The sequence below is a fragment of the Phocoena phocoena genome, chromosome 2 (genome assembly GCF_963924675.1).
Source record: "Phocoena phocoena chromosome 2, mPhoPho1.1, whole genome shotgun sequence".
Lineage (NCBI taxonomy): Eukaryota > Metazoa > Chordata > Mammalia > Artiodactyla > Phocoenidae > Phocoena > Phocoena phocoena.
The window spans coordinates 126,592,577-126,619,388 of NC_089220.1; the positions used below are offsets into that span (position 1 = coordinate 126,592,577).

At 36.5% G+C, this 26,812-nt stretch overlaps 1 protein-coding gene across 2 annotated transcripts in view; it reads right to left on the reverse strand.

Moving 5' to 3' along the window:
- Positions 1-5,976: 5,976 nt before the first annotated feature.
- Positions 5,977-26,812, reverse strand: part of LRRC28 (leucine rich repeat containing 28) — a 187,100-nt gene continuing 166,264 nt past the window's right edge. The window contains exon 9 of one of the 2 annotated variants that reach the window (XM_065871899.1): positions 5,977-6,275. In XM_065871899.1, coding sequence (XP_065727971.1) covers positions 6,203-6,275 — 73 coding nt within the window. In that variant the 3' untranslated portion in view covers positions 5,977-6,202. The remainder of the gene's footprint in view (positions 6,276-26,812) is intronic. The other variant, XM_065871900.1, reaches the window with a different exon arrangement.

A 26,812-nucleotide genomic window follows, 5' to 3' on the forward strand; every position in this document is an offset into this window, starting at 1 on the left:
TGAATTTTGTTTTTATTTATCTGGGAGTGCCTTAATTTCTTCTTCATTTTCAAAGGATTGTTTTGGGATACAAAATTCTTGTTTGATAGTCATTTACTTCAGCACTTCAATCAAATATGTCATCCCACTGCCTTCTGGCCTCCACAGTTTCTGATGGAAATTCCTTGCATCTGAGTCAATTCTCCCTTGCTGCTTTCAAGATATTCTCCTTGTCTTTATCTTTTGACAGTATGATTATATGTCCAGGCATGAATTTGAGTTTATCCTGCTTCAGTCTTACTGAGCTTCTTGGGTATGTAAATTAATATTTTTCATCAAAGTTTGAAGTCTTTGGTCATTATTTTTTCAAATATTCTTTTTCTCTTCTCCCCTTGTTTGACTCCCATTATGCATATGTTGGTGCACTTAATAGTATCCCATGAGTTTCTGAGGCTCTATTAATTTTTCTTCATTCTCTTTTCTTTCTGTTCCTCAGCCTGGATAATCTCAATTGATTTATATTCAAGTTTGCTGATTCTTTCTTCTGCCTGCTCAATGGCAGGCAGATGATGTTGGGCATCTCTAGGGAATTTTTCATTTCAGTTATTGTATTTAAACTCTACAATTTATATATGGCTACTTTTAAATAATTCCTATCTTTTTATTGATGATTTCTATTCGGTGATACATCATTTTCATACTTTAGTTATTTGAATATATTTTAAATAGCCAATTTAAAGTCTCTGCCTGCAAATTCCAATGTTTGGACTTCCTCAAGTACAGTTTATTGACTTTTTCCACTGTGTATGGGACATACTTATTTCTTTACATGTCTCATAATTTTCTGAGGAAAACTTTTTGTGTGTGTGTGGTATGCGGGCCTCTCACTGCTGTGGCCTCTCCCATTGCGGAGCACGGGCTCCAGACGCGCAGGCTCAGCGGCCATGGCTCACGGGACCAGCCGCTCCACAGCATGTGAGATCTTCCCGGACCGGGGCACGAACCTGCATCCCCTGCATCGGCAGGCGGACTCCCAACCACTGCACCACCAGGGAAGCCCTGGACATTTTGAGTAATAGGATAACTGTGGAATTAGATTTACTAACCCCTTTGCCAAGGTTTTGATGTAGTTGCTGGTTTTTGTTTATCTAGCAAGTCATATGAACTAATTCTTTAAAGTCTATTAGATAGACACTGAAGTCTTGCTCAGATAGTTTCTTAGTGAACTAATGATTGGACAGATATTTCCTTAAACACCTGAAACCAGTTAACTCTCACGGTCTTTGCTGACGGCTTTGTGTGCATGTTGGGACACACTTCAACACTCAGCCAGGAAGTTGACAGCTATGCCTTCACCTTCAATTTCTGCTTGGGCAGATCATCAAGATCAACCTAAGGTGGCAGTTTAGGATGTCCCGAGGTCTTTCCTGAACAGGAGTAACAATCCTTGGCTTGAGCAACGTCTTTGGCATGTGCATGCACATGACCATCTAAATTCCCAGGAATGGCAGAGCATTTCCAAAGCCTCTATGAATATCTCATTCCTCAGCTTTTCCTTTTTTAAGTTTATGGTTAGCCTGTTGTTTGCTCCAATGTTTATTCACTACTTCAGGCAGCCACAACTGCTTCTGATTTTTTTTTTTCATCAAATTTTTTTTTTCCCCTGTGGAAAAGGCTTTTCATATCAGGCAAGCTCTGATCAGAAAAATAAAGACAGCCTTGCAAGTGAGGTCTTCCAGGGAACCACCAGACAGTTCTCTGGGAATGAGGCTTTGAAGGAGCTCCAACCCCACTCTGCCCCTTCCAGTGGCTTCTACGCTGCTGCTTCTACATTACGGACTGTTGCTTTTCAAGGATAAGCAGAGCTGGAAATGGGCAGGGGGAATGGAAATACCACTAGTTAAAATGCCACAAAGCTTACTGTTCTTACTGAGATTCAGCTATTTCTCTTCCATAAATATTCCTTGGGTTGCTATGAGGTTAATTTCCAGAGTTCTGAAAAAAGTTGATTCTGACAATCTTTGCAAATTTTCTCCTTGTCTTTATGGAGAAGAGAATTTTCAGAGGTCCTTACTCCCCCATTCTGGCTGGCTTTAAGTATTTAATGTCCTTTTATTTTTCTTAGCAAAATGAATCTGGTTAAAACAATAAAGCCACCACCATTGACATTTCTAGGCATTCGCATGGTTCAAGCTCAACTATTCTATAAACAGCAGTATCTGTGAGAACAACTAAATGGGATATAGTATGAATTATAGAAAATGTCCACACTACAAATGAATGGTGCCAAAATGTTTCAGTAGGCAAACTCAGAGTATTAGAAAAATTTTTCATTATATAAAAAAGAAAGAAGGAAAGGAGGGAGGGAGAGAGGAAGGGAGAGAGGGAGGGAGGGAGGAAGGAAAGAAAGAATGATCTTGGATTACTATAGTCTCAAAATTGCTATGAGAAGCAAAACCTGACAGGTAACAAGCATAATCCACACTCTGCTGTAAGATGAATTGGGGGGGGGGGGGCGCAGAAACCTGGCCAACCCTTGCAAGTCTCTTAATTACATATAGAAATGACCTCCAAATGCTCCACCTTCTGTCCAGCCACCACACTGGACTGCCAGTACATTTCTGTCTCTGATGTACAAGGGACCATATAGTCATGCTTCAAAGAGAATATCCTAGGCTGTAAAGCAATCTCTTTTCCTGACCAAGGACAGCACTCACTCAGCTATGATCAATTCCTTTACTAGAGACACTTGCATCACTTTCAGATCTATTGGCTAATAGCACAGGGAGGTACTTCCTGGGTAGGGATAGTGAGATTTGAATGATTTTTAGATAGACATGTAGTTATTTTCAAGAATACAGACTTATAAAAATCCCATCAGTTTAAGAGAAGGCAAGATATTCACTTAATTCCTGGAGAAATGTAGAAGAGCCTAATTAGGAGCAAACAACAGTTGGTGGAAACCACAAAAATAATAAAATCATAATAAAATGTCCAGGGTTAGGTAAGGATACATTTTAAAACAAGATTCCTTATTTTTAAATAATATTACAAGTCTATGAAATGAATTTACATCTCAATATTTAATTACATCAGGTTGCATTAGTTAGGAATCCATGTTCATAAATCATTTGAATAAAAATGTTTTGATTTCTCCTGAAGCAATGTATCGTGTTTAAGATGAACATGTTTGATTTTTCAATTGAGGGAACAGAAACCTAATTTTACTATTAATGGTTTCTAAAATTGGCTTTGAAAGAGATTACAAAATAGGTATATATTTTAGGGAAAACTGTGCAAAGCCTCATAAGCTGACTGGTATTGAAGGCTTTTTTCTTAGACTGTAAACATTTTAATGCTTAATGTGGAAGAAAAGTGAGAGGTACCTTAAACTAGGCAGACAAGCCAGTGTGAAAGGTTTTAGTGAGTGCTGAGTACGTTGACTAAAAGATGTTTAATGCAGACCTTGCTTTTCCAGAAAGGAGGGCCAGGTAACAAAGCAGTTCATCATTCTTTTCTATTAACCAAAATGTATCCTCCACTAGCCAGGACTCTTTTGTATTGATCATTTTAAAAAATGTTAAAGTATGCTCAAAATATATATTTTATTCATTGAAGATGCAACATTTCATTCATCTACACAATGTTATGTAATTGAAGATTTTGGTATGATAACAATTGGGCATTTTGAAGAACACTGATAGGGTATTCCACGTTAAATGGACCCCTCCCCACCTTGTACTATATCATAAGAAGGCCTATGCCCAACAGGGTAACCTGTATTTTAAAATTTACCATTAACCACATATCAGATTACTGATGTAAACTTACCTGAACAGACTGTATTTTCCAAATAACTCACTTTTTTGGGCATTATTATAATTGCATGAACTATTTCTCTACCTAGTATAACCGTTGCTCAAGAAAACATATATATAGTAACTTTAGAATTTTCTGCAAAGCTCTGGACACAATTAAATATTTAGACTGTAGGCAAATCTTCTCCAGTCTACAACACTTCTTTATAATATCAAAAGACATCAGTGAATCCAGTACAAAATTTTTATAATGAACAGCACCAAAGAAGCCAAATTATAAGTTCCATTTCTCATCAATTAAGCTGGGTGCTGCATCAAGGATTAAGGCTGAGACCACCCAAAGGTTGTCTGCCTAGCCCACTGCTGGTGTTCAACACACATTGCTTGTACAGAGGCTGTTTGGATTGTAAGTGTCTTTGTAAAATTTCAAACAAGTTTAAAGTATTACATATCCTTATCTCAACAGAATCCTGAATATCAGGTTAGCAAATTTCATAGTTCCATTTTAAGACATATGATTGTAGAGGGTAAAGTAGAAAGATGTTGAAACATATTACTGTCACTTAAATGATAGGTAGCAGCCACACAGGCCTGAACCACATTTGTGAAATTTCATGCCACATTTTTCACCTCCCAATTTATATACATGGAGGGGTTACACTAAAACTTCAATTATTCCAAAGGATGAAAGAAGTGTTACATTTTGATATAGATCTTCAGTTTCTATTATACCATAAGCCTTTGAAATATTAAGGCTGAAGAGGCCAAGTTATGAAAGGGACAAGAGGAAGTAAGAACAGTGGAAATACAGTTGATAATGTTCTGCCTTCACCATTCTATGTGGATAGTCTGCTTTCCAGGCAGCAGGTGGTGTGACTGTGAAAAGATCACACATTTGTCAGTAACTATGTAGGATTTTTAGCACTGTTAGAGCCTAGCATTACAGATTTAGGGCAGCTAATAAAATTCCATAAACCAAATTTTTGACAAGTCTGAAATTTTTTGAAAATAATTTTCCTACCAAGTAAAACTTCTTGGTTCCCTTTTAGTCCCGTCTCAGAGAAAACTATGTATAATTAAATTTTAAAAAAGTAAAAAAAAGAATCACTTCACAGCAACCAGATGAACATCTGGCAGCAAAGCAATATTAAAATGCCATCCTTTCAAAGGAAGAGCAAGTATGTGAGTCCTCCATTAAAAGCATTATCTTATGTCAGAGCATAATCTCACACTTTCCATTTATGGCCTTTTTGCAAAAGTTCAAGGCTGAATTTGGACCTGCTTTTTCCTGTGTTTTCTCAATGTTATCTGGACAACAGTGTGTCAAGTACATAAGAAACCTAAGGTCAAAATGAAGATGATCTAATGCACCAGGTATTTAAATAAATGTGCACAGGCTGTACTTAGAATCACCTTGCTAAAAACTAGTAGCAGAAGTAGCTGAAGCCTGTTTGTCACATGTAACAAAAATATTTCAAAGTCAATATAAATTTAACCATAACCCATCTAACAAAAAACACCAGAGATCATATATTAATGTGTTTTTTCTCTCCCTTTCTCAGTAGCCAGAAAATGTTTAAATCTAGAAAGAAAAGGATCAGATCTTTTAAAGCCTCATATGTCCCTCTTCTCATATAAAAAAATCTTATCAGGAAATTAAAAATTCAAAAATTATTTTTCTGTAGTTTTTCAAAATAAGTCTGTATTTCATTTATAATCTACAGTTTTATTTTTAAAAACCCCTCACAAAAGTCTCTTAATATGTTGCAAAACTTTATAAACAAGGTTGTAACTTTCCAGAGGGTGTGTGCCAGGACCCTCAAGAAGCCCCTACTGGAGTCTAACTTGGAAGCCAATTCAGGCACCCGCCCCCCTCCCACCCCTCCCTCACACACTGCTACTCAATACTATTGAGGTCACAGGGTTTACTGAAATTTGTTAAAAACATGGAGAATAACCTCTGGGGAATAATTCTCTGGGGAAAGAAAGAGAGATGAGAAGATTACAGATACCACTGCAAGTATGTATGTTCAAAAGTTAATTTGGTTATATTATCAAATTACAGTTCTTCAGGGAGCTTAAACTTGCTCTAAATTAGATTTGGGGAGGCACATCAAACTAAACAGTCTGCATAAGAGACTCGCTGACATAAAAGAAAAACACGGAAGACAAAGGGTTCTTAATTTGGGGAAGGATATATTCCAACTTGGGGGAAGGGTGAAGGCATTTCAGCTCTAAAGCTCGATCATGACATTTCCAGAGTCCTGCAGTCCCCAAGCGTGACAGGACAGATCGGAAGGGCCTGTTGGGCCTGGCTGGACTCTCCTGTCCCTCTGTCACACTGTGCGATATGCAGGCAACTGCAGTGTCAAGCTGGCAACACTCCTGAGGCTCTTGAGTGTTTATCAACTCAGTAGGTCAAAAGTCTGCAGACACTGGGTGGAGCAGCAGTAAGCCACAAAACTCACAGTTGTCCTCCTGGAAGGGGAAAGAGGGGGAGAAGGACACTGTGAGTTCAAAAGGAAAGTCTCAGAATTCTTTCCATTAGAGACAGTCTTTTCCTTTGTTAAAATAAAGGATTAGGATGGTCAACAGAGTACACAACAGAAATATAAATTCCTTTTAAAACTGAGCACTGGAATCAGGTGAGGTATGTGTGTGCTTATTTTATTAGCAGTTTTCAGATGATGCAACATCCCTATGTTAGCAGCAAAGGAAAAGTAAGCTTTTTCCATGTTACAGTCTGAATTCGGCTTACTAGAACCAGTGCAATGACAGAATTTGAAATACGTTATAAAAGTCATGTAATAGAAAAAGTCACCAATTTAGCTAGAACACATATATATTGAAGCTTAAAAAACATAATTTTAAGGAATTTATCCTACAAATGTATGCCCACAGATTGCTTATGGAGGTAATTTCAGAATCTGAATCATGTAGTTTGAGGGTCTTCTCCCACACAACAGAGGAATCCCATCTCAGACTCCTGCTTGGCATCTTTCTGCAGCGAGTCATGAGCCCTCTGATCCCAATCTGGGCAGCTCCAGTTGTTGGATGCCTTGTTTTCCCACCAGAAGTGCTATCCTCTGGTGAGGAGAGATTAATCTACTGTTGTTTTCACAGGACCCCCTGTGCTGACTGTTTTCTCTTTTCTCCACCCCTCAACTCAGTCTTTGCCTTTCTCTGTAATCCAAGAAGGTGACCTCTACAGACTCAACCTCCAAAGCTGCCTGATTGCTGGTTTCAGGCTGAATTAGGACAAGGGAGGTATAGCAGGAGGGTAAAGGGCAGGAAGAGAGAAAAGTTGAATATTTTCTTTTTCTTCTTTTTTTATAAAAAGTCTAGTTAATAGAGGTATAGTTACATACAAACATACAATAAAATTCACCCATTTTAAGTGTACAGTTGAATGAGTTTTGAAATATATGCAATTATTTAACTAACACCACCATCAAGATATAAAATACTTCTCATATCCCCAAATGTTCCTTGTGTCCACTTGCAGCCAACCCCCATCCCCTAAACCCCCTGAAAAGTCTCTGGCAACCATTGATAATTTTGTTTCTCTGTGGGCTTTATTTTTCCCTGGGCCACCATGATCCTCCAAAAAAGGCTTTGCCATTATTTCATCTTGGATGATCAAAGATCTCAAGGCAAGAGCTAGACCTACTTCTATGGGTTCTCTTGCCTTAGATTTTTGTACTAATCCAGGATTCCCTTACCAACTGGTTCCAGCTAGCTCCCCTGGATGGACCCTCCTGTATGGCTCTAGTTCTCACTAGGCTCCAGTCACACTCAACCAGGCAGTTGACAACTCTGCCTTAGCCTTCACTTCCTGCTTGCACAGAGTCTCACTTCCTGCAAGCAGAGGTGAGAGCTCAGGGCCTTCTTGGGTCTTTTCTGAGCATGCTCACATCCTTTTGCATGCACATGACCTTACATACTCCCAGGAATATGTTAGTGCTTTTCAAAGCCCCCATGGAAACTTTAGTCTATTGTTTGCCCCAACAGTTACCCACTGCCTCAGGCATCTGTGAAGTTAAGCAATTGCCTATAATTGTTTTGACAATTTTTGACAAATACCCTCAGAGAAGAGGCTTTTTGCACTGGTGATCTCTGACTGAGGAAATAAAGACAGGCTTGCAAGTAGGGTTTTTCAGTGAAACACCCTTTGAAGATGCTCCAACTTCCTTCCACCCCTTTCCAGTTGTTGCCCGGCTGCTGGTTTTAACTGTGATGGCAGATTCTTGGTTTTCAAGGTTAAGACTAGAAGATGGGACTATAGGTTAAAATATCACAAAGGTCTCTGTTCTTTTTGAGATTCAGTCACTTTTCTTGAATAAATGCACTCTGGATTGCTGTAAGCCTTTTGTTAATTTCCAGAGTTCTGAAAAATTCAATTCTGACAAGTTTTGCCAGTTTTTTCATTGCTTTTATGGAAAGGTTGACTATTTCTATCCCACTCCATCTCTACATCTCTGACCAGAGCTTTTATTGGGCAGCCCCTCCTGTTGGTTCTAAGTCTCAACAGCCTCCAGATCTTCCTTTGTCCTTCATGCTAAAAGATTAAGAATGGTAAACCTTCCTACTGCTGTAAGTTCCCAGGTACTTTATCATCCTTGTGGGTGCTCTGAACCCTGCCTGAACTTCTGTAAATAGTCCTTCTCCATCAATTTCTCTTCAAAATCCCAGCTTCTGTGTGTTTTCCGGCCAGTACCCTGATTGATTTAGTAGGGAGTAGTCTAAGGAAACAGTCCATCAAAGTGGGATTCTGGGATTGGGTTGGTAAGTGCGTGAATGACCTCATTACCAGGGAAAAATGGGACATCACTGATTACTCGAAGTTGTGGTATCACAATTACTCAAATTATCACTAAGACTGCCAGTGGAGGGTAACGCACTGGGAGATCAAGTGCTGTGGCACTTGACTGCTGTGGCATCATGGTGAATTCAAAGATTGTGGAGGGAGATGGCTTCTTTTGACTGCTTTAAAAGATTCCCCCAAATCCCAACCTCCTTCCAAAAAAAAAAAAAAGAAAGATAAGCAAAAAAAAAAAAAGAAAGATAAGCTTAGTGCCCTCTTGAACTCTCAACTCAAGGCATAGGTAGAGAATCAGAATGTTTCTATGGTGGCTTTAAAGGAATTCTTATTTTATGAAGCTGTGGGAGGGACATGCCTGAGGCCTGAATGTACAGGCTGCAGAATCACATGCCAGGTAAAAGTATACTTATGCTAAGTCTCTTACGCTAAGGTAAAGGTTCTTGTGGGAAGGGGTGAGGACTTAAGAATTGAGATGGAAACCTTTGTGTAGACACAAAGCTAAGGACCGTAAACCTCTAACATCTCTAAACATTTCTTCACATCAGAAACAGCCCTTCTTACTATCTAAGAAAACAAGCATTCACTTGAATAAAAAGATTTCACTGACTTCATCTGGTGTGGTTACCTAAAAAGGAAATTCCTATCTTCTTCAGGCAGGAACAACACTCACTGCCTCTAGGGCCACAGAGAGAGCAAAATCCCAGCATGATTCAGAGAGTTAATTGCAAGGGCTGCTCCTGGGAGAGATTATGTACATGAAGGAGTTATAGAATCTTGCCAAATTTTATTTGCAGAAATCTGGAGAGTAAGCATGGAAATGGAGTCTAAGTATAATACATTAGCCAGTGAGAATAAGTCTAAGGTTGGATCAGGCCAAGAAGGGTGTTTCATGAGGCCTCAGCGTTTAATGTGTTAGTAGGAGTACCTATAATGGCTAATAGAAGTCTTGCTTCAGTAGAGGCCTACAGTCAATGAGACAGAGATGCTAGAACTTCCACTGCACAGTCTAGAGGGAGGAGATCAAAGGCTTAGAGAAATGGGAATGTTGAGGTGGATCCAATGTGGCCTAACCTGCTTAGCCACCACCTGGAAACCTCTGGGAGGGTCAGGAAGACAGTCCCTTCACTAAGACATTAATATATGTATTGGTGAGGGGAAATCAAACTGGAAGTAGCAAGCACACCTGATACTAATATGACACATGCCTACTAGAGGTGAGAGAGAAAGCCTGCAAAAGCTCAGGTGTCTGCTACATTGGTAAAGTTTCAAACAGAAAAGAAGAGTTACATCCAGAACTGCCCACTTGAAGAAACAGATACACACTTGTGGGTCCCTTTGGATTTTGGAGGCAAAACACATTTTGGGAGCCCCAATCTTCCAAGGTCCTTTCTCTTACAACTAGAACACCCTGGTCATAATACAACAAACAAGCATTGGAAGACTCTGAAAGACATAATGAAGATAGACAGACTATGACCCTGGGACTTGAGAAGTAACACAGCAATGGTACACTCCCGAGGCTTCCTTATTGCCTCCCATATACTTCAGATAGGATGCTGTAGGAACTTCCAACCCAGAACCACCAACAGGCAGAGTCAAAAAACCAAAAGAAAAGAAAACAAAACACAACAAAAAAAAACAACCCCCCCAAAAAACTCCAAGAAAAGCCTGTTATCCCTATCCAAAGGATTAGGACAGAGAAATCCATCAATTTCTATAGAAAGTAAATAACTAGTTGCTTAGGACTAGGTATGGGGAAAGAGAGAGGTGATAGATAAAGGGTACATTCTCTTAGGGTGAGAAAAACGTTCTAAAATTGTCTGTGGTATTAGTTGCATGTTATCTGTGACTACAGTAAAAACTGCTGATTTGTATACTTTAAATGGGTGAATTGTATGATATGTAAATTGTCTCAATAAAGCTGTTAAAAAATAATAGCACTGAAAGGAGAAATAGATAAACTCACAATTAGAGTGGGAACTTCAACTTCTTTACTCTTAGCAACTGATAGAACTACCAGACAGAAAATCAGCACAGGTGTAGAAGAACTGAACAACTCAATGAACCAAAGAATCTAATTGACATATACAAAACACTCCACCCAACAGCAACAAAGTACACTTTTTTTTTTCTAAAAGCCCATGGAATATTCACCAGGACAGACTATATTCTGTGCCAAAGAACAAGCCTCACAAATTTGAAAGAATTGAAATTATATACAGAGAACACATCTGGTTTCATCTCTGACATAAAGAGCCTAGAAGTCCTCACTCCTGTTCTTACAACAAGAACAAGCTGAATAAATTGAAAATCAACTTTTCTCCACTCACCAGAGAACTGAGGTCATAGGGCAAACTGCAACTTCAAAATCTGGTGAGACAGGTACCTCCAGAGTCACAGCTGAGACTTGCTTACCTGGACAGAAGATGCTAGAATTGCTGGAGGCTGAGTGTGGACAAGCCTGAGAGTGAGATACTCCTGAGGCTGCAATGTTAGGGTGACACACACATTCTTAGGTTTTACCTACAGAAACCCTACAGGCTATCATGGTGAAAATCCGTAAAAGATCCCCTTGTTGCTCATTCAGGAAGAGAAAAAGAGTAGTCATTATGTAACATGTCCAGAGCATCCTCCATAACAAAGGACAGTTCTCCAGAGAAAGTTTACCAGAGCCCTATTCCAGGTGTGGAAGGGCATTCTTCCCACCCCAGCCCCCTTTAGCCTGCCCATCCCACCTAAGAGGGGAAAGCAAACTATGCAAGATGAGAAAAATTTATGACAGTCACAGCCTAGAAATACAGGCCCACTAAAATAATGATATAATCATAAAATTTAGAACATTTCCCTCCCTCATTTACCACCAGAGTAAATGGCCTCCAGAATAAGGACAGTGGATTCTAGATAAACTTGATACACAGAAATCTCTTGCATTCCTATACACTAACAATGAAAGATCAGAAAGAGAAATTAAGGAAACAATCCCATTTACCACTGCATGAAAAAGAATGGAATACCTAGGAATAAACCTACCTAAGGAGGCAAAAGACCTATACTCTGAAAACTGTAAGACACTGATGAAAGAAACTGAAGATGACACAAATAGATGGAAAGATATGCCATGTTCTTGGATTGGAAGAATCAATATTGTCAAAATGACAATTCTATCCAAGGCAGTTTACAGATTCAATGAAATCCCTATCAAATTACCAATGGCATTTTTCACAGAACTAGAACAAAAAATTTTAAAATTTGTATAGAAACACAGAAGACCCCGACTAGCCAAAGGAATCCTGAGAAAGAAAAATGGAGCTCAAGGAATCAGGCTCCCTGACTTCAGATTATAATACAAAACTACAGGGCTTCCCTGGTGGCACAGTGGTTGAGAGCCTGCCTACTAATGCAGGGACACGGGTTTGAGCCCTGGTCTGGGAAGATCCCACATGCCGTGGAGCAACTGGGCCCGTGAGCCACAACTACTGAGCCTGTGCGTCTGGAGCCTGTGCCCCGCAAAAAGAGAGGCCGCGATAGTGAGAGGCCCGCGCAATGCGATGAGGAGTGGCCCCCACTTGTCACAACTGGAGAAGGCCCTCGCACAGAAACGAAGACCCAATACAGCAAAATAAATAAATTAATTAATTAATAAACTCCTACCCCCAACATGTTTAAAAAAAAAAAAAAAACTACAGTCATCCAAACAGTATGGTACTGGCACAAAAACAGAAATATAGATCAACAGAATAGGACAGAAAACCCAGAAATAAACTCACGCACCTATAGTCAATTAATCTATGACAAAGGAGGCAAGAATATACAATGGAGAAAAGACAGTCTCTTCAATAAGTGATGCTGAGAAAACTAAACAGCTACATGTAAAAAAAAAAAAAAAGAATAGAAAGAAATTAGAACATTCTCTAACACCCTACACAAAAATACACTCAAAATGGATTAAAGACCTAAATGTAAGGCCGGATACTATAAAACTCTTAGAAGAAAACAAAGGCAGAACACTCTGACATAAATTGCATCAGTATTTTTTGCATCCACTTCCTAAGAGCAATGAAAATAAAAATAAACAAATGGGACCTAATTAAACTTAAAAGCTTTTGCACAGCAAAGGAAACCATAAACAAAATGAAAAGACTACCCATAGAATGGGACAAAATATCTGCAAACAAAGCAACTGACAAGGGATTAATCTCCAAAATATACAAACAGCTCATGCAGCTCTATATCAAAAAACAAATAACCCAATCAAAAATAGGCAGAAGATCTAAATAAACATTTCTCCAAAGAAGACAAACAGATGGCCAAAAAGCACATGAAAAGATGCTCAACATCACTAATTATTGGAGAAATGAAAATCAAAACTACAATGAGGTACCACCTCACACCAGTCAGAAGAGCCATCATCAAAATGTCTACACACAATAAATGCTGGAGAGGGTGTGGAGAAAATGGAACCTTCCTACACTGTTGATGGGAATGTAAATTGGTGCAACCACTATGGAGAACAGCATGGAGGTTCCTTAAAAAACTAAAAATAGAACTACCATATGATCTAGCAATCCCACTCCTGGGCATATATCTGGAGAAAACCGTAGTTCGAAAAGATATATGGACCCCAGTGTTCATTGCAGCACTGTCTACAATAGCCAAGATATGGAAGCAACCTAAATGTCCATCAACAGAGGAATGGATAAAGAAGATGTACTACATATATACAATGGAATATTACTTAGCCATAAAAAAGAATGAAATAATGCCATTTGTAGCAATATGGATGGACTTAGAGGTTATCATACTAAGTGAAGTAAGTCAGACAGAGAAAGACAAATATCATATGACATCACTTATATGTGGAATCTAAAAGAAATGATACAAATGAACTTGTTTACAAAACAGACTCACAGACATTGAAAACAAACTTATGGTTACCAAAAGGGAAATGTGGTGGGGAGGGATAAATTAGGAATAACAAATACACAGTACTGTATATAAAATAGATAACAACAAGGATCTACTATATAGCACAAGAAACTACTCAATATTCTGTAATAACCTATATGGGAAAAGAATCTGAAAAAGAATGGAAATATGTATATGTATAAGTGAATCACTCTGCTGTACACCTGAAATTAACACAACATTGTCAATCAACCATACTCTAAAATACAATTTTAAAATAAATTAATTAATAAAAATAAAAAAGCAAAATAAATAAAATCCCAGCACTATTAAACCTTGGGTTCATCTTACTGGGCCCACCCAGGGGCCTGCAGGGGGTGCAGTGGGCAGTCTTGAGGGTGCTGGGGGAAGGGGGCTCACCATGCTCCTAAAGCTCATTTACCAACAGTGCAGCCTGGGCTTGACAGGATATTGAGGTGAGGATCTAGTTTTTAAACTATACAGGAGTACGGAAGAAAAGTCATGAGAAAATAGGAGAGAATGAAGAATGTTATGAGATAAATGCATTCCCATTAAAATTTTGCATTTAAAAACAAAAACAGCTGCAAGATGCAGGCTCTCTGAGGAGTATACAGGGAAGCCCAAAGTTAAGCAAGAAGAATCATAAAAGGACACTAAAGGAATCTGAATTTCAATCTGAAGCCTCTAGTACCTACTACAACAAACATAAAACAGAGCTCAGCTCCTAGCCAGATTAAAATAAAATCTCATACTAAATGCCCTATTTAGCTCAGTTCTTATTACCCAATATGTCTGTCTTTCAACAAAAAATTACAAGAGATGCCAAAAGGCAAGAAAAAGCACATGCTGAAGAGACAAAGAAAACCTCAGAACCAAACTCAGATATGACAGAGATGTTAGAATTATCATAGGGAATAAAAAAAAAATAGAACAGAAAATCCACAATCTGTGGGACAATTTCTAATGGTGCAAGATATGCATAATTAGAATACTAGAAAGAAAAGGAGATAAAAGAGAAGAAGAGAAGAATTTGAAGTAATAATGGTTAAGGACTTTACAAAATTAATGACAGATCCAGAAACTTAACAACACTAAGCAGGATAAAAATCAAAAACAAAAACACTACACATAAGAAATATTATATTCTATCATTTATATGTGGAATCTAAAATATGACACAAATGAACATATCTATGAAACAGAACAGACTCACAGACATAGAGAACAGATATGTGGCTGCCAAAGGGGAAGAGAGTGGAAGAGGGATGGATTGGGAGTTTGGAGTTAGCAGATGCAAATTAGTAAATATAGAATGGACAAACAACAAGGTCCTACTGCATAGCACAGGGAATTATATTTATAATCCTGTGAAAACCATAATGGAAAAGAATATAGAAAAGAATATATATATATATATACACACACACACACACACACATATATATATAAAACTGAAAATCACTTTCTGTATAGCAACATTGTAAGTCACCTATACTTCAATGAAAAAAAAAAAAAAAGGAAATATCAAACTGGAGAAAACCAAAGACAAAGGAAATCTTAGAAAAAAGCCAGAGGAGAAAAAAACGTTACCTATAGAGGAACAAGTATAAGACACAGTAGACTTCTTATTAGAACCATGCAAGCAAGAAGACAGTGGAGTGAGATATTTAGTGTGCTCAAAGAAAAAAAAATCACTAACCTAGAATTTTATATCCAGTGAAATTATCCTACAAAAGTAAAGGAGTATAAAGAATTTTTCAAACAAACTGAGAACTGAGGGAATTCATTGCCAGTGAACTTGTCCTGCAAGAAAGGTTGAAAGGAATTCTTCAGGGAGAGGAAAAGGGTATAGATAAAAAATTCAGATCTAGGGCTTCCCTGGTGGCGCAGTGGTTGAGAGTCTGCCTGCCGATGCAGGGGACATGGGTTCGTGCCCCGGTCCAGGAAGATCCCACATGCTGCGGAGCAGCTGGGCCCGTGAGCCATGGCCACTGAGCTTGCGCATCTGGAGCCTGTGCTCCGCAATGGGAGAGGTCACAATGGTGAGAGGCCTGCGTACCGCAAAAAAAAAAAAAAAAAAAAAAAAAAAAATTCAGATCTAAATAAAACTAGGGATGACATGATACTATATATAGAACATTCTAAAATCTCCACACACACACAAAATTAGAATAAATGAATTCAGTAAAGTTGCAGGATACAAGATGAATATACAGAAATATGTTGCTTATCGATACTAATAATGGATTATCAGAGAATTCAAGAAAACAATCTCTTCTACAATTGCATCAAAAAGAATAAAATGCCTAGAAATAAATTTAACCAAGAGGGTGAAAGACTTATACTCTACAAGACACTGATGAAGGAAATTGAAGATGATACATATAAAAGATACCCTCTTTTCATGGATTGGAAGAATTAATACTGTTAAAACGTCCATACTACCCAAGGCAATCTACAGATTTAATGTTATCCTTATCAAAATACCCAGAACATTTTTCACAGAACTAGAACAAATAATTCTAAAATTTACTTTTTTAATCTATTTTTTTCATTTAATACTTTTCAACTTGAATTTTAGTTTGTCAGTAATAATACTGTCATTCCCACCTTGTTTGTTTGTCTTGTTTTGGTGTAATTTAGGTTTTTGTCTTCAAATTTTGTCTTAAGGTATTCTTTCCTCTCTTGCTTTCAACTTCTCTCTCTCTCCCTCTCTCCCTCCCTCTCTCTCTCTGCCTTAACACAACTTAAGACATAAGAATCTCTTTTGAGGAATTGAATCCATTCACATTTATACAGTAGGTCCTTACTAGTTATCTGTTTTATATATAGTAGGATATATATGTCAATCCCAATCTCCCAATTTATCCCTCCCCCCTTACCCCCTGGTAACCATAAGTTTGTTTTCTACATCTGTGACTCTACTTCTGTTTTGTAAATAAGTTCACTTGTGCCCTTTTTTTAGATTACACATATAAGTGAAATATGATATTTGTCTTTCTCTGTCTGACTTACTTCACTCAGTATGACCACAAAAGACCCTGAACTGCCAAAACAATCTTGAGGAAAAAGAACAAAGCTGGATGCGTCCTGACTTCAAACTATACTACAAAACTACAGTCATCAAAACAGTACGGTATTGGTACGAAAACAGACACATAGATCAATGGAACAGAATAGAAAGCCCAGATATAAACCCATGCACTTATGGTCAATTTATCTATGACAAAGGAGGCAAGAGTATGCAATGGAGAAAAGACAGTCTCTTCAGTAAGTGGTGCTGGAAAAACTGACAGCTACATGTAAAGGAATGAGATTAGAACATTTTCTCACCCCATATACAGAAATAAACTCAAAATGGATTAAAGATCTAAATTTAAGACTGGAAACCATAAAACTCCTAGAAGAAAACATAGGCAGAACACTTTTGACATAAATTGTAGCAACATTTTTTTTGGATCTGTCTCTTAAGGCAAAGGAAACAAAAGCAAAAATAAACATATGGGACCTACTTAAACTTAAAAGCTTTTGCACAGCAAATGAAACTATCAACATAATGAAAAGACAACCTACTGAATTGGAGAAAATATTTGCTAATGATATGACCAATAAGGGGTTAATACCCAAAATATATAAACAGCTCACACAACTCAGTATCAAAAACAACAAAAACAAAAACCAAACAACCTGATTAAACAATGGTCAGAAAACATGAATGGGCAGTTTTCAAAAGAAGATATACAGATGGTTAATAGGCACATGAAAAGATGTTCAACATTGCTAATCATCAGAGAAATGCAAATCAAAACCAAAATGAGATAGCACCTCACATCTGTCAGAACAGCTATCATCGAAACGCCTACAAATAACAAATGTTGGCAAGGATGTGGAGAAAAGGGAACCCTAGCACACTTCTGGTGGGAATGTAAATTGGTGCAGCCACTATGGAAAACAGTATGGAGGTTCCTCAAAAAACTAAAAATAGATCTACCATATGATCCAGCAATTCCACTCCTGGGTATACAACCAAAGAAAACAAGAAAAGATACATACACCCCAATGTTTATAGCAGCATTATTTATAATAGCTAAGATACAGAATGGAATATAATTCAGCCATAAAAAATAATGAAATTCTGCCATTTGCAGCAACATGGATGGACCTGGAGAATATTATGTTAAGTGAAATTAGTCAGACAGAGAAAGACAAATACTGCGTGTCATCGCATATATGTGGAATCTAAAGAATAAAACAAAGAATATATATAACAAAACAGATTCATAAATATAGAGATCAAACTAGTTATTACCAGTGAGAGGGAAAGGGGAAGGGGTAAGATAGACATAGGGGATTAAGAGGCATAAACTACTATGTATAAAATAAATAAGCTATAAGGATATATTGTACAGTACAGGGAATATAGCCACTATTTATAATAACTTTAAATGGAGTATAATCTATAAAAAATTGAATCACTGTGTTGTACACCTGAAATTAATGTAGTATTGTAAATCAACTATACGTCAATAAAAATTTTTAAAATAAAAACATTCTTCCGAATAAAATGAATAAATAAATAAATAGGAAGGTTGTTGAAGGAATAAAGTTAAATAAAATCTTTTATTTTTATAATTTTCAATTGATCTAAAAATTAACTTGTTTCACGTAATAAGGGTAACAATGTAGCATGATTACAACAGATGAATAGTGAAATGAATGACAGCAAAGGTATAAAAGGATTATAGGTATAAAAGGTATCAAAGGTATAAAAACTTCAACAATGAAAATAAAAATACAACATATCAAAAATTTTGAAACATAGTAAAGCAGTGCTGACAGAGAAATTAATAGCTTTAAATGCTTAAGTTAGAAAATAGGAAAGGTCTTAAATCAATACTCTAAGTTTCTACCCTAACCTCCCCCTCCAAAAAAAAAAAAAGAGCAAAATAAATCCAAAGCTAGTAGGAGGAAGTAAAGAAGAGAAACTAATGAAATTAAAACCTTCACTAGGATTAACAAGATCAATAAAATTGATAAATCTCTAGCAAGACTGACAAAGATTAAAAAAAGAAAAACACAAATTAATATAAGAAATGAAACAGGTGATATTAATACATATTCTGCAGTCATTAAAAAGATATAAGGGAATATCTTAAACAACTTCACACTAATAAATTTGCCAACTGAGAACAGACGAATCCCTTGAAAACCACAAACTACCAAAACTCAACCAAGATAAAATAGCCCACCTGAATAGTCCTATAACTATTAAAGAAATTGAGTCTGTAATTAAAAATGAGAAATTTCCAGGTCCACCCATATTGTTTCACTGGATAATTCTATCAAACACTTAAAGAAGTACTAAGAGGAATTTTTACACTGTCTCTTTCAGAAAAATAGGAGAGGAGGAACACTTCCCAGCTCATTTTATGTGGCCAGTATTACTCTGACTCTAAAACCAGACAAAGAGTACAAAACCAGAAAACTACAGACCAATATCTCTCATGAACAGAGATATAAAAATCCTCAAGAAAGTATTAACAAATTAAATACAGAAATGTATTATAAAAAGAACTATACACTCCAATCAAGTGGGAGTTATTCTGGGTATGTAAAGCTGGTTCAATATTTGAAAATCAATGTCATCTAATACATCAACAGGTTAACAAAAAAAAATTAGTATGATATCAATGAACTCAAAAAGTATTTAACCAAAGACAACATCCATTCATGATTAAAAAAAAAAAACTCTCAGCAAACCAGGAATAAAGGGGATCTTTCTCAATTTGATAAATATTTGATAAAACCTACTGCTTACATCATACAAAATGTCCATACAAAATGGACAGTGATGTCCATTTTCACCACCTTAGTCAATAAAGCAAGAAAAAGAAATAAAAGGCATACAGACTGGAAAGGAAGAAATAAAAACTATTCCTACTTTCAGATGACATGTCTACATGGAAAATGCCAAGGAATCTATAAAAAATACTCCTAGACTCTTAAGCAAATTCAGCAAGGTTGCAAGCAATCAGATCAAAATATAAAAATTAATCATATTTCCATATACTAACAATAAACACATGGAAATTGAATTTTTAAAATATAATATCATTTATAATCACACAAAGAAAGTGACATACTTAGGTATAAACTTAAAACATTTAAGGATGCTTAAAATTATTAAATGCTGATGAAAGAAATAAAAGAATACCTAAATAAATGGAGAGACATACTGTGTTCATGCACTGGAAGACTCAGAAATAGTAAAGATGTCAATTCTCTCCAAACTAATCTATAGATTAAATGCAATTCTTATCAAAATCCAGCACAAAATCCAGCTTATCTTTGTTCTTTGGAAACAAAGATAAGCTTATTCTAAAACTTCTACAGAAAAGCAAAGACCTTAGAATAGTTAAGACAATCTTGAAAGAGAAGATTAAAGTATCACTTCACCTGCTATTAAGGCCTACTATATAACTACAGTAATCAAGACAGTTTGGTACTGACTGAGAGAAAGACACAGATCAATGAAATTGAAGAGAACATAAGAATATCTTCATGACCTTGGCAGTAGGTAAAGATTTCTTAGGACACAAAAAGCACTAGCTATAAAATTAAAATGGATAAACTTGACTTGATCAAAATTAAAACTTTCTACTTTGCAAATTATACTCGTAAGAAAATGAAAAGGCAGGCATCAATTTTGAGATTTTCTTAACTCAGGAAGTTATGTGAATTTTAAGTTATTAGATACTTTGTATTACCTTACTTTAAAAAAAAAAACTAAAGTTGGTTAGACCCCTAGTTCAGATAATTTGCTACACCAGAATATATATGGTTGTATAAATAACAACTGAAATGAAACTCAGGCACAAAATGATCTTAAAAGGCAAGTGCAATTTTGAGGATCAGCTACCTAAACTTATTTCTTCCTGTTTTTTTAAAAGATAATTATGTTAACTGAAAAATCATTCATAGAAGTGATGCACTTCATACCACAACCATTTAATTAAAAATTAAGGTTCTAAGCAAAAAAATCCAATTCCATAAAGATATGGGATCGTTATTCACTGATGCATACTGCTCACTGGATCATCATTAACTCCTTATGATGCTCAAGGGGGTAGGGTGGGTAACATGGAGGTGTCATATTTGTGCTACAAAGAAATCCCAAGCCTGTGTATTTATTTATTTAAAAAAACTTTTTATTTTATATTGGAGTATAGTTGATTAACAATGTTGTGTTACTTTCAGGTGTACAGCAGTGATTCAGTTATACATATACATGTATCTATTCTTTCTCAAATTCCTTCCTGTATCTATTCTTTTTCAAATTCTTTTCCCATTTAGGTTGTTACATAATGTTGAGCAGAGTTCCCTGTGCTTTACAATAGGTCCCTGTTGGTTATCCATTTTAAATATAGCAGTGTGTACATGTCAATCCCAAACTCCCTAACTATCCCCTCCCCAGTGGTAACCATAAGTTCCTTCTCTAAGTCTGTTTGTGTTTTGTATATAAGTTCATTTGTATCATTTCTTTTCAGATTCTACACATAAGTGATATAATACAATATTTCTCTTTCTCTGTCTGACTTACTTCACTCAGTATGACAATCTCTAGGTCCATCCCTGTTGCTGCAAATAGCATTATTTCATTCTTTTCAATGGCTGAGTAATATGTGTACTTATTTGGGAAACTCACCTAAGAGCATACTGTATCTGCTTGCTTCATTAATGATCTAAGTTGTTACAAGTACGTCAACAAGTCTACTGCCTTAACAATGCATTTGTGTTGGTTAGGTCCTTTAAAAAAATTACAGAACTGTGGAACCAGAGACATGATAGTTTCAGGGGAGAAACTTTTAGCTAAGCAATAAACTCTAGAATTAGGAAACAGATGCTGATAAATTCTACAAAGAACATCAGACATGACATTTGTTGCTTTAGAATCTCTGAGCATACTTATAGGCAAGGCAGAAGAAAGAGCATTTCAGCTTAGTTTTAAAATAAATACCACTATTTTTAAGAAAAAAATCACAATGTTGTTGCATATATTGGAGCCCACAAAAATCATAAGAAATGTGGTGTTTTCTTTATAAACCTATTTTCTGATTAGAAACAAAAAGCATATCCTTGACTCATATAGAAATTCAAGCCAGCAGAAAAATAATATTAGAAAGAATCGATCAGATGAAATCCCAAGCCTGTGAACATATTACCATGTAAGAGAATTACGTGAGAATCATCTAATAACATATGGTATTTCTTGTTACATTTATGGTTAATGACTGTCTCTCATGGGAAGATTCTGTGTGCAGAACCAAAGACTTAAATATACACATGCTTCTCTACTAGATCTGCCCATGCCCTAGAACTTTACGGGTGAGATATGTATGGGAAAAGAAGTATCATGTGGTTTGGTCATAACTGAACCCCTAATACCTAGTAGAGAGTTTGGCACCCAGCAGATGGTCAGTACATGATTGTTTAGTGATACAATGAGAAAGAAAAAGTTAAGAACAATTTACTTAAATTTGTTGAGGAATATTTTACCCGTGCAAAATTGCATAAGTTACCTTAAGTTGGTGCCAACAAATAGGCTTCTGCTGAAAGAAAAAAAAAAAAACCCAAAAGTAAGTAAGCAATTAATGTCAGTATTACTGATGTCAACTGGTTTCACAGAAGAAAGTAATACCGACACAACTAGGGCACCTACCAGGCACCGGTGGGGGACCATGGACACCTAAGGGGACAGGAGGGACCCTCAGTGACTGGCTTGTGGGATCTTGATTCCCAAGCTGGAGGTCAGGCCTGAGCTCCTGTGGTGAGAGCTCCGAGTCCAAACTTCTGGACTAACAGAGAACCTTAGATCCTAGGGAATATCAATCAGAGTGAGGCCTCCCAGAGATCCTCATCTCAGCACCAAGACCTAGCTCTATCCAACTGCCTGCAAATGCCAGTGCTGGAGGTATCAGGCCAAACAACAAGTAAGACAGGAATACAGCACCACCCATCCAACAAAAAAAAAAAAAAAAAAAGAAATGACAAAAAAATTTGTTACAGACTAAGGAGCAAGGCAAAAACCTACAAGACCAATTAAATGAAGACAAAATACACAACCTATGTGAAAAAGAATTCAGAGTAATGATAGTAAAGATGATCCAAAATCTTGGAAACAGAATGGAGAAAATACAAGAAACATTTAATGAGGATCTAGAAGAACTAAAAAGCAAACAAATAGTGATGAACAACACAACCACTGAAATTAAAAATACTCTAGAAGGAATCAATAACAGAATAACTGAGACACAACAATGGATAAGTGAGCTGGAATATAAAATGGTGGAAATAACTGCCAGGGAGAAGAATAAAGAAAAAAGAATGAAAAGAATTGAGGACAGTCTCAGAGACCTCTGGGAGAATGTTAAACACACCAACATTCGAATTATAGGGGTCCCAGAAGAAGAAGAGAAAAAGAAAGGGTCTGAGAAAATATTTGAAGAGATTATGTTCAAAAGCTTGCCTAATATGGGAAAGGAAAGAGTCAATCAAGTCCAGGAAGTACAGAGAGTATCATACAGGATAAACCCAAAGAGAAACATGCTGAGACACATATTAATCAACCTATCAAAAATTACATACAAAGAAAAAATATTGAAAGCAGCAAGAGAAAAGCAACAAATAACATACAAGAGAATCTCCATAAGGTTAACATCACATTTTTCAGCAGAAACTCTGCAAGCCAGAACAGAGTGGCAGAACATATTTAAAGTGATGAAAGGGAAAAACCTACAACCAAGATTACTCTACCCAGCAAGGATCTCATTCAGATTCAACAGAGAAATTAAAACCTTTACAGACGAGCAAAAAGTTAAGAGAATTCAGCACCATCAAACCACCTTTACAACAAATGTTAAAGGAATTTCTCCAGGCAGGAAACGCAAGAGAAGAAAAAGCCCTACAATAACAAACCCAAAACAGTTAAGAAAACGGTAATAGGAACATATATCTCGATAATTACCTTAAATGTAAATGGACTAAATGCTCCCACCAAAAGACACAGATTGGCTGAATAGATACAAAAACAAGACCCATACATATGCTATGTACAAGAGACCCACTTCAGACCTAGGGGCACATACAGACTGAAAGTGAGGGGAAAAAGATATTCCATGCAAATGGAAATCAAAAGAAAGCTGGAGTAGCAATTCTCATATAAGACAAAATAGAGTTTAAAATAAAGAATATTACTAGAGACAAAGAAGGACACTACATAATGATCAAGGGATCAATCCAAGAAGATATAACAACTGTAAATATTTATGAACCTGACATAGGAGCACCTCAATACAAATGCTAACAGCCATAAAAGGGGAAATTGACACTAACACAATAATGGTGGTAGGGGACTTTAACACCCCACTTTCACCAATGGACAGATCATCCAAAATGAAAATAAATAAGGAAACACAGCTTTAAATGACACATTAAACAAGATGGACTGAAATGATAATTATAAGGCATTCCATCCAATGCTCATGGAACATTCTCCAGGATAGACCATATATTGAGTCACAAATCAAGCCTTGGTAAATTTAAGAATATTGAAATCATATCAACTATCTTTTTGACCACAATGCTATGAGACTAGATATCAAGTACAGGAAAAGAAAAACTAAAAAATACAAACGTGGAGGTTAAACAATACACTACTAAATAACCAAGAGATCACTGAAGAAATCAAAGAGAAAATCAAAAAATACCTAGAAACAAATGACAATGAAACCACAACGACCGAAAACCTATGGGATGCAGCAAAAGCAGTTCCAAAAGGGAAGTTTATAGCAATGCAATCCTACCTCAAGAAACAAGAAAAATCTCAAATAACCTAACCTTACAGTTAGTGAAAGAAGAAGAAAAGAAATGGAAAGCTAGTAGAAGAAAAGAAATCATAAAGATCAGATGAGAAATAACTGAAAAATAATGAAAGAAACAATAGCAAAGATCAATAAAACTAAAAGCTGGTTCTTTGAGAAGATAAATAAAACTGATAAACCATTAGCCAGACTCATCAAGAAAAAAAGGGAGAAGACTCAAATCAATAGAATTAAAAATGAGAAAGGAGAAGTAACAAGTGACACTGCAGAAATACAAAGAATCATGAGAGATTACTACAAGCAACTATGCCAATAAAATGAACAACCTGGAAGAAATGGACAAATTTTAGAAAAGCACAATCTTCCGAGACTGACCCAGGAGGAAATAGGAAATATAAACAGACGAATCCAAGCATTGAAATTGAAACTGTGACTAAAAATCTTCCAACAAACAAAAGCCCAGGACCAGATGGCTTCACAGGTGAATTCTATCAAACATTTAGAGAGGAGCTAACACCTATCCTTCTCAAACTCTTCCAAAATATAGCAGAGGGAGGAACACACCCAAACTCATTCTACGAGGCCACAATCACCCTGATCCCAAAACCAGACAAAGATGCCACAAACAAAGAAAACTACAGGCCAATATCTCTGATAAACATAGATGCAAAAATCCTCAAGAAAATACTAGCAAACAGAATCCAACAGCACATTAGAAGGATTATACACCATGATCAAATGGGGTTTATACCAGGAATGCAAGGGTTCTTCAATATATGCAAATCAATAAATGTGATACACCATATCAACAAACTGAAGGATAAAAACCATATGATAATCTCAAGAGATGCAGAAAAAGCTTTTGACAAAATTCAACACCCATTTATGATAAAAACTCTCCAGAAAGTAGGCATGGAGGGAACCTACCTCAACATAAGAAAGGCCATATATGACAAATCCACAGCCAACATCGTTCTCAATGGTGAAAAACTGAAAGCATTTCCACTAAGATCAGGAACAAGAGAAGTTTGCCCACTTCCAAGTTTTGGAAGTTTCAGCCACAGCAATCAAAGAAGAAAAAGAAGTAAAAGGAATCCAAGTCGGAAAAGAAGAAATAAAACTGTCAGTTTGCAGATGACATGATACTATACATAGAGAATCCTAAAGATGCTACCAGAAAACTACTAGAGCTAATCGGTGAATTTGGTAGAGTAGCAGGATACAAAATTAATGCATAGAAATGTATTGCATTCCTATACACTAATGATGAAAAATCTGAAAGAGACATTAAGGAAACACTCCCATTTATCATTGCAACAAAAAGAATAAAATACCTAGGAATAAACCTACCTAAGGAGCCAAAAAACTGTATGCAGAAAACTATAAGACACTGATGAAAGAAATTAAAGATGATACAAACAGATGGAGAGATATACTATGTTCTTGGATTAGAAGAATCAACATTGTGAAAATGACTCTACTACCCAAAGCAATCTACAGATTCAATGCAATCCCTGTCAAACTACCAATGGTATTTTTCACAGAACTAGAACAAAAAATTTCACAATTTGTATGGAAACACAAAAGACCCCAAATAGGCAAAACAATCTTGAGAAAGAAAAACGGAGCTGGAGGAAGCAGGTTCCCAGACTTCAGACTATACTACAAAGCTACAGTAATCAAGACAGTATGGTACTGGCACAAAAACAGAAATATAGATCAATGGAACAGGATAGAAAGCCCAGAGATAAACCTGCGCACATATGGTCACCTTATCTTTGATAAAGGAGGCAAGAGTGTACAGTGGAGAAAAGACAGCCTCTTCAATAAGTGGTGCTGGGAAAACTAGACAGCTACATGTAAAAGAATGAAATTAGAACACTTCCTAACACCATACACAAAAACAAACTCAAAATGGATTGAAGACCTAAATTAAGACCAAACAGTATAAAACTCTTAGAGGAAAACATAGGCAGAACACTCTATGACATAAATCACAGCAAGATCCTTTTTGACCCACCTCCTAGAGAAATGGAAATAAGAAAAAATAAACAAATAGGACCTAATGAAACTTAAAAGCTTTTTCACAGCAAAGGAAACCATAAACAAGATGAAAAGACAACCCTCAGAATGCGAGAAAATATTTGCAAATGAATCAACCGACAAAGGATTAATCTCCAAAATATACAAGTAGCTCATGTAGCTCAATATCAAGAAAACAAACAACCTAATCCAAAAATGGGCAGAAGACCTAAGTAGACATTTCTCCAAAGAAGATATACGGATTGCTAACAAACACATGAAAAGATGCTCAACATCACTAATTATGAGAGAAATGCAAATCAAAACTACAATGAGGTATCACCTCATACCGGTCAGAATGGCCA